The sequence below is a fragment of the Mirounga angustirostris genome, unplaced genomic scaffold, assembly GCF_029215605.1.
Source record: "Mirounga angustirostris isolate CCGP_5_RB_7025 unplaced genomic scaffold, mMirAng1.0.hap1 SCAF_3, whole genome shotgun sequence".
In the NCBI taxonomy this organism is placed as follows: Eukaryota; Metazoa; Chordata; class Mammalia; order Carnivora; family Phocidae; genus Mirounga; species Mirounga angustirostris.
This window is the reverse complement of record NW_026991711.1, coordinates 157,550,038-157,564,402: the sequence shown is the minus strand read 5'-3', so window position 1 is coordinate 157,564,402 and position 14,365 is coordinate 157,550,038. Positions and strand designations below refer to the sequence as shown.

General features: G+C 35.4%; 1 protein-coding gene across 1 annotated transcript in view; it reads left to right on the top strand.

Annotated features, from left to right (window-relative positions):
• GTF3C3 (general transcription factor IIIC subunit 3) overlaps positions 1 to 13,919 on the top strand; it is a 39,464-nt gene extending 25,545 nt beyond the window's left edge. Inside the window, exons 13-18 of the mRNA XM_045868308.3 lie at positions 1,048 to 1,183; positions 3,250 to 3,487; positions 4,090 to 4,280; positions 6,295 to 6,419; positions 9,794 to 9,946; positions 12,519 to 13,919. Of these exons, the coding sequence (XP_045724264.1) occupies positions 1,048 to 1,183; positions 3,250 to 3,487; positions 4,090 to 4,280; positions 6,295 to 6,419; positions 9,794 to 9,946; positions 12,519 to 12,641 (966 nt within the window). The 3' untranslated portion in view covers positions 12,642 to 13,919. The remainder of the gene's footprint in view (positions 1 to 1,047; positions 1,184 to 3,249; positions 3,488 to 4,089; positions 4,281 to 6,294; positions 6,420 to 9,793; positions 9,947 to 12,518) is intronic.
• Positions 13,920 to 14,365: the final 446 nt, after the last annotated feature.

The window sequence follows — 14,365 nt, the reverse complement described above, 5'->3', positions numbered from 1 at the left end:
TTTGACTTCCTAAAAACCTAACTACTGATAGCCTACTATTGAATGGAAGTCTTACTGATAACATGAACAGTTGATTAACACGTATTTTGTATGTTATATGTATTATATACTGTATTCTCCTTGCTGGAGAAAAAAAAAATGTTAAGAAAATTAGAAGGAAGAGAAAATAACATTTACAGTACTGTACTATAAAAAAATTCATATATAAGTGAATCTGCAATTTAAACCTATGTTGTTCAAGGGTCAACTGTAATTTAAAGTTCTACACGAAAGTGTAAACTTGACTGTAGAGTAAGTGAAATAAAATCTTTGTGAGTACATATCTAGAAAAGCGAGAACCATAGCATAATCAATTATTGGCCTTCTGGACACTACTACATGCCAAAATTGTTCGCTTGGCAAAAATGTTTTCCACATGTGACATCATTTCTGAGTCTCGCGTTTTTGCACTAGACTGTAAGTAGTTGTGTGTGTGTGTGTATAAGTTAATTTATGTAACTTCTTTTTCCCTTCTAAGGTGTTATCTAAATTCCTCTGGTAAGAAAAAAATAAGTCTATTCATTCTCTTTTAGGTGTTTAAATACACAATGTTTTGGCCTTTTTTTTTTTTTTTTCCTACTAAGAGTTCAGGCACACCTGCAATACTTCCTTCCCAGAGATTTTCTTTTTCTTTTTTTTTTTTTAAGATTTTATTTGTTTCAGAGAGAGAGTGAGTGTGTGAGCAGAGGGAGAGGGACAAGCAGACTCCACGCTGAGCACAGTGCTCAATGTCCTGGGGCTCAATCCCAGGACTCTGAGATCATGACCTGAGAAGTCAGAGGCTTAACCTGCTGAGCCACCCAGTCACCCTGCCCCCCCTGCTCCATAGATTTTCTTTAAAAAGTTATATCACTGGAGCACCTGGCTGGCTTAGTCGGTAGAGCTTGCAACTCTTGATCTTGGGGTTGTGAGTTTGAGCCCTGCGTTGGGTGTAGAGATTACTTAGAAATAAAATATTAAAAAGAAATTATATGACTAAAAAATCTCAAATTTTTATCTTTAATTCAGGTAGCAATGAATAGAGCCCAAGTTTGTTTGATATCTAGTTCCAAATCTGGAGAGAGGCATCTCTACCTTATTAAAGTGTCAAGAGACAAAATATCAGACAACAGTGACCAAGAGACAGCAAATTGTGATGCAAAAGGTAATTCTTTCATTTGCTCTATTACATAAAATTTGGCTGAGTTGAAAAAATATTCATGAAGTATCACCTGATAGTAACCTAATTGAAAATAATACCCTTTTCAAATAAAATGAAATTTTCTAATCCAGATCCCTTAAGTATAATAAACTCATTTGATGTTAAAAAAGAAAGGAAGGTTATGTAAATACTTTAACTTCTAAAAATTAAAAGGAAAACATTTGCTTGGATCTTCCGTGAAAAAACTAAACAGAACTTTTGACTTTTTAAAAAGAAAATATACCTTGTTTTAAGAAATTTGTGAGAATTAGATGGCAATATAAATTACTATATTTATCCAGTGACTTCAGTTACATGTTTCATTCTCTGTTAAATTCATTTTTTTGCAATAGTCATAGAAACTCTGAAACTAAATTGCTTTGACCCAGTCTCAAGTAATACGATTTTAAAAGACGTCTATTTTTAGCTGGTAATGCATCAAGTAAGTTTGGGTGACATTATTACTCAGAAAACTTGAAAAGGGTCTAAACTGGAGGTATCAGTCTGGCAGAAAATTATTTCATTGTTAATTAATTCAGTAGACATTATTAAATAATTGTTACAGGCATGGCAGTGTGCCTGGCATAAGATTTTAGAATCCAGAAGAGCTGAATCTCTATAAGCACATTTTAAGGACCTAAAATTAAGCAAGGTTTTGCAGGGGAGGAGAGTCAGGAGAGGAAAGAGGGTCAGCTGCTCATAATCTAGCCATAAATGCCTCAGAGGCCTGCCATTTCAACAGTCCATGGATTCTGGGCCCATCCAAAGGTAGACTCTGCTTCATGCGTTTAAGACTGTATTTCCTTAAGTTATATTTTTCTGTATATGTGATCCTACCTGGTTTTTTCTTTCAGTATTTTCTCATTTCAGGTCTATTGTTGGTTTTTCTTAGGCTCATAAGGTTTTTTTTGTTAGTTCATTTCCTCATGGTGGGGATCACATTACACTGGTGTGTACCAGGATAGACTACAGGGCCTCTTTATGTTACATGCATCTTTATACTCTGATTTTTTTCACTCAGCATTTTCTCACAGATGTTTTCTCATGTTGCTCTCTTCTCTTCATAGCTGTTATCATTAAGGAATGTGTAATATTCCATTGGATAGCAGTTCCATACTTTATTCCCTTATTATTTTTTGATATATGGTTGCTTCTGATAATTTTCTTTTATAGATAATACTGTAGTGAGCATCTTCATGCCTATATATCCATATATATATATTTTTTTAAGATTTTGTTTATTTGACAGAGAGCAAGAGATCACAAGTAGGCAGACAGGTAGGCAGGCAGAGGGAGAGGGAGAACAGGCTCCCCGCCGAGTAAGGAGCCCGACGCGGGGCCCGATCCTACGACACTGGGATCATGACCTGAGCCGAAGGCAGACGCCTAACCGACTGAGCCACCCAGGCGCCCCTATATCCATATTTTTGACTACTTGTGTAGAATAGAGTCTCAGAATTCTGGGTCAAAGACTAAAATATTTTTGTGGCTTTCGATATTTCTCAAGAATTACAAATTTATAAAAAGGGGGCTTCTTACAGACAAATAAGGCAAGATTTTTAAGGAAGGAAATATTGAGGGAGAGAAAAGAAAATTAAGATTACAAAAAGATCAAGAACAATCCGAATCTCAAAGTATGAATTTCAAGTCCTTTGTTAAACAAACATTTGAATGCTTTGTATGGGTAGAATCCTGTATCTGACCTCAGTTATGGAACACACACTTGTTCTGCCCTAGAGGACCATATATCCTAGCTAGCACTGAGAGATATAAATGAGGTAGCTGGACAAATCCAAAGTAAGAATTACCTGGGATTGCAGATTGTTAGGCAGAGCAGAAAGGGTGGTATTGAAGTAGTGTAAACAAGCAACTATCCACTTCTCATATTGTCAGAAGAGTGTTGGCAAGAATTCAGGCCCATAGGACTGTGATTATTAAATTTAACCTTAAAATTGATAATATGAATTTTTCTAATACTGCTCTTTCTGAAAATATAGTGTCCTAACTGATTGTCACTGGCATCATTTTAGCAATATTTGCTGTACTCACGAGTGTCTTGACAAAAGATGACTGGTGGAACCTTCTGTTGAAGGCCATATACTGCTTGTGTGACCTATCCCGATTTCAGGAGGCTGAGTTACTTGTGGATTCTTCATTGGAATATTATTCATTTTATGATGACAAGCAAAAACGCAAAGAACTAGAATACTTTGGTCTTTCTGCTGCAATACTGGACAAAAATTTCAGAAAGGCATACAACTATATCAGGTAATTTTCTAATAGCTTATTTTAGATTCTTTGAAAGAGTATGTTATTTACTTTGACTTAGTCTCTTATGCTCAAGAATTAATAAGTTTTGTTTTAACTCTCTTGTTGCTTACTCATTAATTCAGTTCATTGGTGATTCTCAGTGGCATCCCCTCTCATATATTCAACCTCTTGTGCCTTAGTCTCCCCATTTATAAAATGGATATCATAATACTACCACCTGGTAGGATTATTGTGAGAGTTAAGTGAATTATTATATATAAGGCCTTTTAACAATGTCTGGCAGACATTATTATTAGCTATTATTCACTATTCATTGTACTGCAGCTGTAGGGTCAGGGGTAGAAATGGTGAAATTTAAACTATTTGATTTTTTGTTGTTGTTTAAAAGTTTTGTTGAAAAGAACAAGCAAGATATAGAAATACTAACTTAAGCAGCATTTTCTGGGAAAAATCTTTGTGTAAATGTTTCTGCTTAAATACCCTGAGACACTCTGCTTTTCCTTGGAAGATGTTGCTGCACTGAAGGATTTCATTCTTAGAAATCAGAAGTTTTTCTTTTTACATGATTTTTTATCCTCACCCTCTTCCTGCAATTTTAGGGTAATGGTAATGGAAAATGTCAATAAACCTCAGCTCTGGAACATTTTCAATCAGGTTACCATGCACTCCCAAGAAGTACGACATCATCGCTTCTGTCTTCGCCTAATGCTGAAAAACCCAGATAATCATGCCCTGTGTGTCTTAAATGGACACAATGCATTTGTATCTGGTAGTTTTAAGCATGCACTTGGTAAGTGTCCTGGACATGACTTTGTCAAGTGTGGATGGAGTGGTGGTTAACAGCTAGGCCTCTGGAGTGGAACTACCTGTGTTTAAATAGTGGCTTCCTCGTGACAAGTTATTCTACCTCTCCCTGCCTCAGTTTCTTTATCTCTGAAATGGAGGTAATAATTGGACCTACCTTATAAATTATTGTGAAAATTAAATGAGTTAATATAAAGTATTTTTAAAAATGTCTGGCACATAATAAGTAGCTATTAGCAACAATGATAATAATTAATATTTATTTTCCTTATGAAGCTTTGGTTTCAAAAGGCTGGAGTAAGTCATAATTCATTTAAAAGTCCACAATTGTCCCTGCTTAGGCTTGATTTTGTTTTTTTTTTTAATTTTGAAGATTTTATTTATTTATTAGAGAGAGAGAGCACACAAGCAGGGGGAGCAGCCAGCAGAGGGAGAGGGAGAGGCAGGCTCCCCACTGAGCAGGGAACCCGATGTGGGGCTTGATCAGGGTCAAAGGCAGATGCTTAACCGACTGAGCCATGGCCCCCCACTCTCTTTAAGAGAGGGAGCATGCATGAGCTGGGGGAGGGGCAGAGAGAAAGCAAGAGAGAATCTTAAGCAGGCTCCACACCCAGCATGGAGCCCAACACAGGGCTCTATTTCACAACCCTGAGATCATGACCTGAACCAAAATCAAGAACCAGAAGCTTAACCATCTGAGCTGCCCAGGCACCCCGGCTTGCTTTTAAAATAATTTTCATTAATTGTGGATGCTTTGCCACCTGATTTTAATTTGTTGTAGTACAAAAAAAGGATTTAAGATTTGCTGATAGTTTGTTCCTCTAGGAGACAGGTCTTTATGTCAAGATTTATTTACATGGTGCTTGCTGGTTCTAATTAAACTCAGGGAAAATTAATTAATCACTTGAAATTTTCTGTATAATGAATCAGAAGCAAACACATAGAAAAATATCTGGCCAAATGTTTAAACTTAAAATGAGCATGCGTTTCTTGGTGCCTAAAAGCTAGTGTTGCCAGGTTCACTTCTGGGTAAACTGGGATGTTGGCTATTTAAAAACTTTCAATGTTTCTTCGTGTATGGCTGGTATTTTTATAATTGTTCAGCCGGTAACCTTGAACATCAGATGTTGAAACTGTCCTCCACTGTGTGTGCTTTTTGGAATTGTTTAATGTTGAGAAATATAAAATAGAGATTTATATTGTCTTAAATTCAGGACCTTTTATAGAGGTAAAAATAGAAAGTCCAAATGGCAGTCTACCATCTGTGCTGCTAAAGAGATTCTGTGGTGCAGTTTCTTCTGGCATAGAAGCTGGAAAGAATGGAAGCTTTTATCTATATATGATAAATTATAGATCATCCCTTTATAAGAAAATTTAGTTAAAAATTTTTTTAAATTCCCTCTCTCATATGGCTAAGCTTTTGTTTGACATGAAATAATTGCATATATAGAATACATGGAAACAAGGAAAACATCTTTTTCTCAGGAAAAACAAAATAGTGCTACATTTGGGAAACAACACCCATAATCTAAAAAACAAAACTATTTTTCTTTTTCTTACCTCCATGATCCATTGTATTTGAATTTATAAGACAGATCAATTAATTTTACAAAAGAATTTGCCAAAAGACATGTTCCCTTGTTTCTTTTAAAATAGATTTAAGATCATAAAATAGATTTTATGATCACAATTGATAGTTTATTTTAGAAATATTATTCTACATGGAAGTGTCTAGCTGTGCCTAAAAGAAAGTTACTTTTAGTTGCTCATATTTAATCTTTGTAGTCAGGATACATTTATAGGTAAATCCTCCTAATTTTGCTATATTTTATACATTGATTTAAAATTCAAATTAATGTGTATCTGGTTGATATTTTAGAAAGCACACCTTGCATATGTTAAAAATCAGTACTGCTTAGCCATAACATATATTTGAATAAATGAAGAAATAAGGAACCAAGCTTATGTCACACCATCTGACATCACTGTTCTTTTTTCAGGACAATATGTGCAAGCCTTTCGCACCCATCCCCACGAACCTCTCTATAGCCTCTGTATAGGCCTAACGTTTATTCACATGGCATCTCAGAAGTATGTATTAAGGAGACATGCTCTTACTGTGCAGGTAATTCATTTGGATTTCTCAATTCTTGGTTTTATGTTCTTTTAAAATGAATATACTTAACGCTTTTATTGTCCTGCTTCAAAAGTAATACCTGCTTAGTATACATGGTGAGAGTTCCCAGCACCTATCCTGTATTCAGCACTCAGGGACTCAACATCTAGTGGTGTTCCTGGCTAAGGCTTATGCAGCCATGTAGAAAGGGGACACAGCCAGATCATACAGAAAGAAGACAGAGCAGAATCTGGAGGCGTCCTTATACTCTAGAGCCCCTGAGGCCTCCAGCCTTCTAGGTCCTGAATGATTTATTGTAAATCCATTTAAAAATATATATAATATATACATACAATAATGTATGAACATGTGACTATGTGACTGTTTCCTTATATCATCACCAACAAATTGCTCTTTTAAGGCTTTCTTGGTTCTTTCTTTTTTTTTAAGATTTTATTTATTTATTTGACAGAGAGAGACACAGCGAGAGAGAGAGAGAGAGAGCACAAGTAGGGTGAGTGGGAGAGGGAGAAGCAGGCTCCCCACTGAGCAGGGAGCCCAGTGTGGGGCTTGATCCCAGGACCCTGGGACTATGACCTGAGCTGAAGGCAGACGCTTAATGACTGAGCCACCCAGGCGCCCCAAAGCTTTCTTGGTTCTTACAGCAATTTTAAATTAGCCTTTTTATTTTCTTGTTTACTTTTTTATATAGCTTGTGTTCTCTAATAAGAATATAAACTCCAGGGATTCCTGTGTGGTTCAGTTGGTTTAGCATCTGATTCTTGATTTCAGCTCAGGTCATGATCTTGGAGAAGTGGACTAGAGCCTGCCTAAGATTCTCTCTCTCCCTCTGCCCTTCCCGGCCCCACCCCCACGACGAGGTGCACGTTCTCTCTCTCTCTCAAAAAAAAAAAAAAAAAAGAATATAAATTCCAAGAGATCAGGGAGTCTGTTTTGTTCACCACTGTATCTTTAAAACTTTTGTGTTGTTTTTATGTTCATATGTTTGATGCATTTTAAAAGACATGTTTTTTTAAGTAGTTATGGAAGGAAAGAAAATGTTGGCTTGAATGGAGTAGCAGGATTGAGTAAAGGATTTTTTGTTTTTTTAAAGTAAAATGGTTAAAAGAAAGCCTAAATTCAAATGATGATAATTGTTAAAGCTGGTATTGGGGTTCATTATAATGTTCTCTTTACTTTTGTATATTTGAAAATTTTCATAATAAGTAAAAACAAAAAATCCAGAAATTTTCCTTTTCTTGGGTATTTATTTGTGAAATTTATCTACTTCTTGCTCTGTGCTTTTTTTTCTCTCTTAATGGATATTTTTGCTATATTAAGTAATATAGGATTGCTTATAAATTAAACAAATACATGGGGCACCTGGGTGGCTCAGTCGTTAAGCGTCTGCCTTCGGCTCAGGTCATGATCCAGGGTCCTGGGATCGAGCCCCGCATCAGGCTCCCTGCTCCGCGGGAAGCCTGCTTGTCTCTCTCCCACTCCCCCTGCTTGTGTTCCCTCTCTCGCTGTGTCTCTCTCTGTCAAATAAATAAAATCTTTAAAAAAAAAAAATTAAATACGTAATGAACATGCACTATGCTGGGAACTGGGCATATAGCAGGGAGTATATAGGCAGAATTCCTTGCCTTCATGAAACTTATATTCTGGTAAATACTGACAGGAAATTTTTATGGATTGACTCATTATTAAATAGTTAAAATATGTAGTTTTTTGGCCTGGTAAGGAAAAAATTTATATACTTCAAAGTAATTTAGAAGCTAAATTTCAAATCACTTTTATAGTTAAACAGCAGTTTTTAATTGGTAGATAGAGATCAAACAGCAGGAGATGGGTATCTGGAAGTTTGTTGTCTTAATCTCTGTACTTTTGTGTGTGTTAAACATTTTCCATTAGAGTTTCTAAAAACAAGTTTTATTGTAAAAACCAACATCTTAAATTGTTTTAATTTCTTGTGAATCTATTTCTTCATGCTACATGACCAGTTTGTTTCCCTTTGGAGTACTTTAAAAGCAAACTAATTTCATATGTTTTACTGTCTTTCCTACCTTTATATTATACCATGAAAGTAAAATCCTTTATGATTTCTTCTATCTGTATTTAGTATTTTATAGACAGTGTATACTTGGGCCCTTTAGTGAATAATGTGATAAAAATGTTTGAAATGTAACATACTTAATGTAAAAAGAACTCTTGTTTCTATTTCATTAAAAATTTTTTGTGATATTTTTGTAGTTTTTATATTTGATGATTCATAGTACCTAAGAGATAAAGTGACTTGCAGGTTTCTTTGGGTTGCAGTAGTTCATCTGGGTTTACTTACTGTTCTTCCTCAGATTTTTGCACTTTGTCATTTTAAAATTTGATATTTCTCTGAGACTAATAGTTTGTCTGCTTTACTTAACAGAGAACCATAATTTTCAGTGGCATACAGGTCATATTCCTATACATAAGTAGGTTCTTTTATTATGCAGAAAGTATGATTTGTTTAGTGAACATAATTATTTTTATCCCTAAAATGCTTTAATTCTAAAGAATTCATTAATTTTTATTATTTGTTTATTTATTTATGAAGAAAAATTTGTGACCATTTATTAGAAAGCAGATCACCCAGGGAATAGTTGCATTTTATATTCTCTATTCACAGATAATATATTTATTTAATTACTTAACATAGAACACTTGTACTTTTGCAGTATGTAACTTTCTGTGGCTGGTAACTTGAAGCTACATTAAAGGGGGAAATTAATACAGGAGGAGGTAAAGAAGCAAGTTGCTTTTGGACACTGTGACACACATGGAGCCTGCATTATTATAGCTGTGCTCTGAAATAACCAGTTTTTCCATAAAGTCTTTGAGTCAGAAGCTTTCAGGGAAAAAAAAAATTAAGTTTTTTGGGTTAAGAAGTTATTAAGGTCCTGAGAGGAAACCATTTACCCAGAAAGCGTCTTCTCCCTGAGAAGAAACCTTTCTAAAATTATTGTAAGGGCTCAGATTTTATATTTTGCTCAAGGTTTTAGACATCTTGAATCAAAAAGTTTATTGGCCTCTAATGTCACAAAAGCCAGCTTGGAACCTTCAAAAAAAAAATCCTGTGTTCTTATAGATTATGGATCTTTGACAGTTGTGACATTTGGCTTTGTTTTCTGTGACTATTTTTGTCCTTAGCTTAAAAAAAATCTTTTATATCTTCAGAAGAGCTCTTGACTACACTGTTGATATGGCACTTACACTACAGACATATGTTCTTTTAGGATGTCTCTTTTTTACATTGTATTCTGTACAGGATATACCTGGCACATATATTGGTTCAAATATGTACTTGTCAAATGATTATAATACTGAATTGTTTATCTTTTCGGTAGGGCTTTTCCTTTCTTAATCGATACCTCAGTATACGTGGACCTTGCCAGGAATCATTCTATAATTTGGGCCGTGGCCTTCACCAACTGGGGCTGATTCATCTTGCAATCCACTATTATCAGAAGGCCCTGGAACTCCCTCCATTTGTGGTAGAGGTATTGTATGATTTACTTTTGCTTTTTTTCTTTTTTTTAAAGATTTTATTTATTTATTAGGGAGAGCTCGCAAGCAGAGGTAGGGACAAAGGGAGAGGGAGGGAGAGAATCTCAAGCAGACTTTGTGCTGAGCACGGAGTCTGACGTGAGGCTTGATCTCATGACCCTGAGATCATGACCTGAGCCAAAATCAAGAGTTGGTGCTTAACCAACTGAGCCACCCCGGCGCCCCTGTATGATTTACTTTAAAAACTGATGAGTCACTTCATTTCATCTATAGGTAAGTGCAGTTAGCTCATGTCGTAGCCCAGACAGTGAAATAAATTATGTATTAGAATGTATTTTTTTCTTTATTGAATGCATTCAATAAAGAAAAAGCAACAAGTAGATCTTTGTCATTCTGGCCTTGTGACCTGATCAGCAACCCTGTGGACATATACAACTTATGGTTATGACCATTTCAGTTACCTTAAGGTAGCCCCCCTGGTTTACAGGGATGAGCTGGTAGACACAAAGCCTGAGTATTGAGTAATATAGCCATTGTTCATTTTCAAGTTCAAGTGTAACTAACGTATTTCTCTAAAAAGATGAAAGACCAGTATAAATGTAGTTTTGTTTAAGATAATGTAATACAGGGTAAAGTGTTGCTAGTACTATGATAATCTGTGTTTAAAGTCTCATTCTTGGCTAACAGACACATGAAAAAATGTTCAACATCATTAACCATCAGGGAAATTCAAATCAAAACGTCATTGAGATACCACCTTACACCAGTTAGAATGGCAAAAATTAACAAGGTAGGAAACAACAAATGTTGGAGAGGATGTGGAGAAAAGGGAACCCTCTTACACTGTTGGTGGCAATGTAAGTTGGTACAGCCACTTTGGAAAATAGCATGGACATTCCTCAAAAAGTTAAAAATAGAGCTACCCTATGACCCAGCAATTGCACTACTGGGTATTTACCCCAAAGATACAAACGTAGTGTTCTGAAGGGGTACCTGCACCCCAATGTTCATAGCAGCAATGTCCACAATAGCCAAACTGGAAGGAGCCGAGATGCCCTTCAACAAACGAATGGATAAAGAAGATGTGGTCCATATATACAATGGAATATCACTCAGCCATCAGAAAGGATGAATACCCACCATTTGCATCGACATGGATGGAACTGGAGGGGATTATGCTAAGTAAAATAAGTCAGTCAGAGAAAGACAATTATATGCTTTCACTTATACGTAGAACATGAGGAATAGCATGGAGGACATTAGGTGTTGGGGTTAGTGTAAAGCATGAAATCAGCCATAATAGCTGGCTTGCTAAAATGTAACAGAGGCTGCTGGAGGCGAGGGAAGGTTTTGGAGAAGGGCGTAGGCCTTTGGAATGCTGAGGCCTGCGTGACCACTCTGCTGCTGGAATGCCTTGGGGATGCTGGTCATTCCCGGCAATTAGGAAAAGGAAGGGAAAAATGAAGGGGAAATCAGAGGGGGAGATGAACCATGAGAGACTATGGCTTCCGGGAAACAAACTGAGTATTTCAGAGGGTAAGGGGGCGGGGGGATGGGCTAGCCCGGTGATGGGTATTAAGGAGGGCACGTATTGCAAGGAGCACTGTATAGTGACTAACTTAATAAGAAATAAAAAAATAAAGTCTCATTCTTAATTTCTGGAGAAAAATATTGTTTTCATTGTTAATTTTTTTAAGTTGCACTCATAATTCTCACATGCCCTCACAACTGTTTTGTATTACTCTTGTTCAATGTTAGTCATTAAACAAATGAATACATACTTTTACAGTTATGCTGATGAAATATATGCACTTTTGTGTTCTTTATTTCATAAATACCTTAGGTATTGTTCCTTAAGCTTTATAGGTATCATTTTTCATTGTTGCAGATATTTTTATAGTTGACTCCAAAATTTTGTATTGGGGAAGATTTAGAAACATAGATCTAACCTACTCTATTGAGTTCATTGCTTAGCTATTTAAGTAGGAAAAAAGGTGTAATACGCCCCTGGGATAATATTATTAAATTGGTGTATGCCTTCTTAGGCCTTTCTGCTAAATAGTATAGGTATTTTTTTCCCATCTGGTCATTTGTATTATAATTTATTCCTTTTTTAGGTGCATAAGTTTTACGTTTTCTAATGAAATTGTATCTATTGACCTTTTCCTTTATAGTTTCTACTTTTGCTATTATACTTGGAAGGGCCTTTCCTACCCAAGATTATATTATATTATTCAGCTATAATTTTTTTCTTTTATGGTTTCATTTTCTTAATCTTAAAATTCTTACTTCGTCTGGAGTTTATTCTGCTATTGCTTCTGGGTGAGACTTTTTAACTTATTGGTTAGACATTTTAAATTATTTAATGATATAGTTATTACAGTGATTAACTGAATCAGCATTACCTAATAAAATTTAGATCCAAGGTATATGCCTAGTTTTACACTTTTTTTTTTAATATCATGAATTTTAATATTTGAATACTTACGAAACTATTATTTGCCATAAAATTGTCCTGGTTGTCAGTTTGAAATATAAAACTCATTCATGTATTTTTCCTCCTAGGGTATAGAAGTTGACCAGTTAGACTTGCGAAGAGATATTGCCTACAACTTGTCTCTCATTTATCAGAGCAGTGGGAACATTGGAATGGCTCAAAAGCTTTTGTATACCTATTGCTGTATATAAAGTACCTCAACTGAGAAAGAAGCATTGGTGCTCTGTGTGTGGACCAGTATTTTCTAACGGCTTACTTAATATTAACCCCAAACCGGAAATGACAGTTTCAGAATTATCTGTGTATTTAATTTTTAATATGTGATAATCTTTTGATATGGAAAATTATCATTCCTATAAGAATTTGTACATTCTTCTGTCATTTTCTTTTAGTATTTTTTAGTAAAATTGTCCCCAAAGGTGAAATGGAGAATGTTAGCCTTTAAGTCAACTTGGGGTTAAATATGCTTATTTTTTACTCATACCATTTATTCATCTGTGCATTCAGTACTAAACACCTGTGTACCATGCCCTGTGATGGGTGCTTGGAATACAGTAGTAGGGCAGAAGTGACCTCTCAATACAGTTCTTTAAATACACAACTTGAGTATATATTCATTTGAAAGAAATGTTTCTGCATTTTCTGCCTACATTATCATGTTGAGTCATCCACTTATTTGTGCTCTGTTGCTATTGCACAGGCAGTTTCTCAACTATATAGAAAAGGAGGTTGCTTATTAAAGGAAAGACCAATTGGGACGCTTTCTCATAGCAACACAATTATGTAATTCACTTGGCTCCTAAGAAAATTATTTGAAGTGGTTATGTGGTAGGAAGACACATAATTGAGTTAATCTTTTACTTTTCACCTGCATGTATCTTAGTTGTACAGATCGAGACCTGGGAGGCTGGCATAATTCAAAACATCCTGTTCTGAGGCAGATAAAAAAATGCATTACCAGTGTTGGTGGCTTTCTGACAAAAAAATAGAAAAGACAGGACCACATTCAATAATGTGATCTAGTTTGCATTTCAAGATCAATAGGAATGTAGGAAGACTAGGGAATTATATGTATGGAATAAAGTATTGCTGTGATAAACTACAAAAAGTAGATTAAAATTTTTTTATTAAATATGGTATGTTCTTGAATCTAAGATAATACTTTTAAGATATACTATTGGTTTACTAACAGCTTTCGAGAGTTTCTTTTTAGGGGAAAAATGCTGTCATAAATGTGCGTGTGGATTATAAGACCCAGTCTAATCGTGGGAGGGAAACAAGTAAGAGACTTAGGATCAAAGAAATACAATGAGGGCTTTTTGGGAATTCTTAACTCCTCTTTATCCTGTATACATAACTTTGTAGTTGAAAAGCAAAATTCATATGTAATAAGTAAATGTATCATGCACTCTGCATGTGTGTATTTAAATGTGTATATAATTTAAATAAATTCTATTTTTATAATTAAAGTTAATTGTTTCACATGCTTATATATTTTATTTCATGCCATTTGCAGGTAATGATAAAGCTAACTGATAGTGTTTAAGTTAGATTTATATCTTTGAATCCTATGGAATTGAGTATTCTATGTTCTGAGTTTTTCTTTTGAATTAAACTCACTGGGCTTTTGGGGTGCCTGGGTGGCTCAGTCGGTTGGGCATCTGCCTTCAGCTCAGGTCATGATCCCAGGGTCCTGGGATCGAGCCCCACATTGGGCTCCCTGCTCAGCGGGGAGCCTGCTTCTCCCTCTTCCTCCTGCTAGTGCTCTCTCTCTTGCTCTCTCATATAAATAAAACCTTTAAAAACAAAAGAAACAACTCACTGGACTATGACTCCAGTTGAAGTGCTGAACAGCCTTATAGGAAACAATAAATCTCTCTAGCAGTCTTTTAAGAAAAAATGTTGACATTGCATG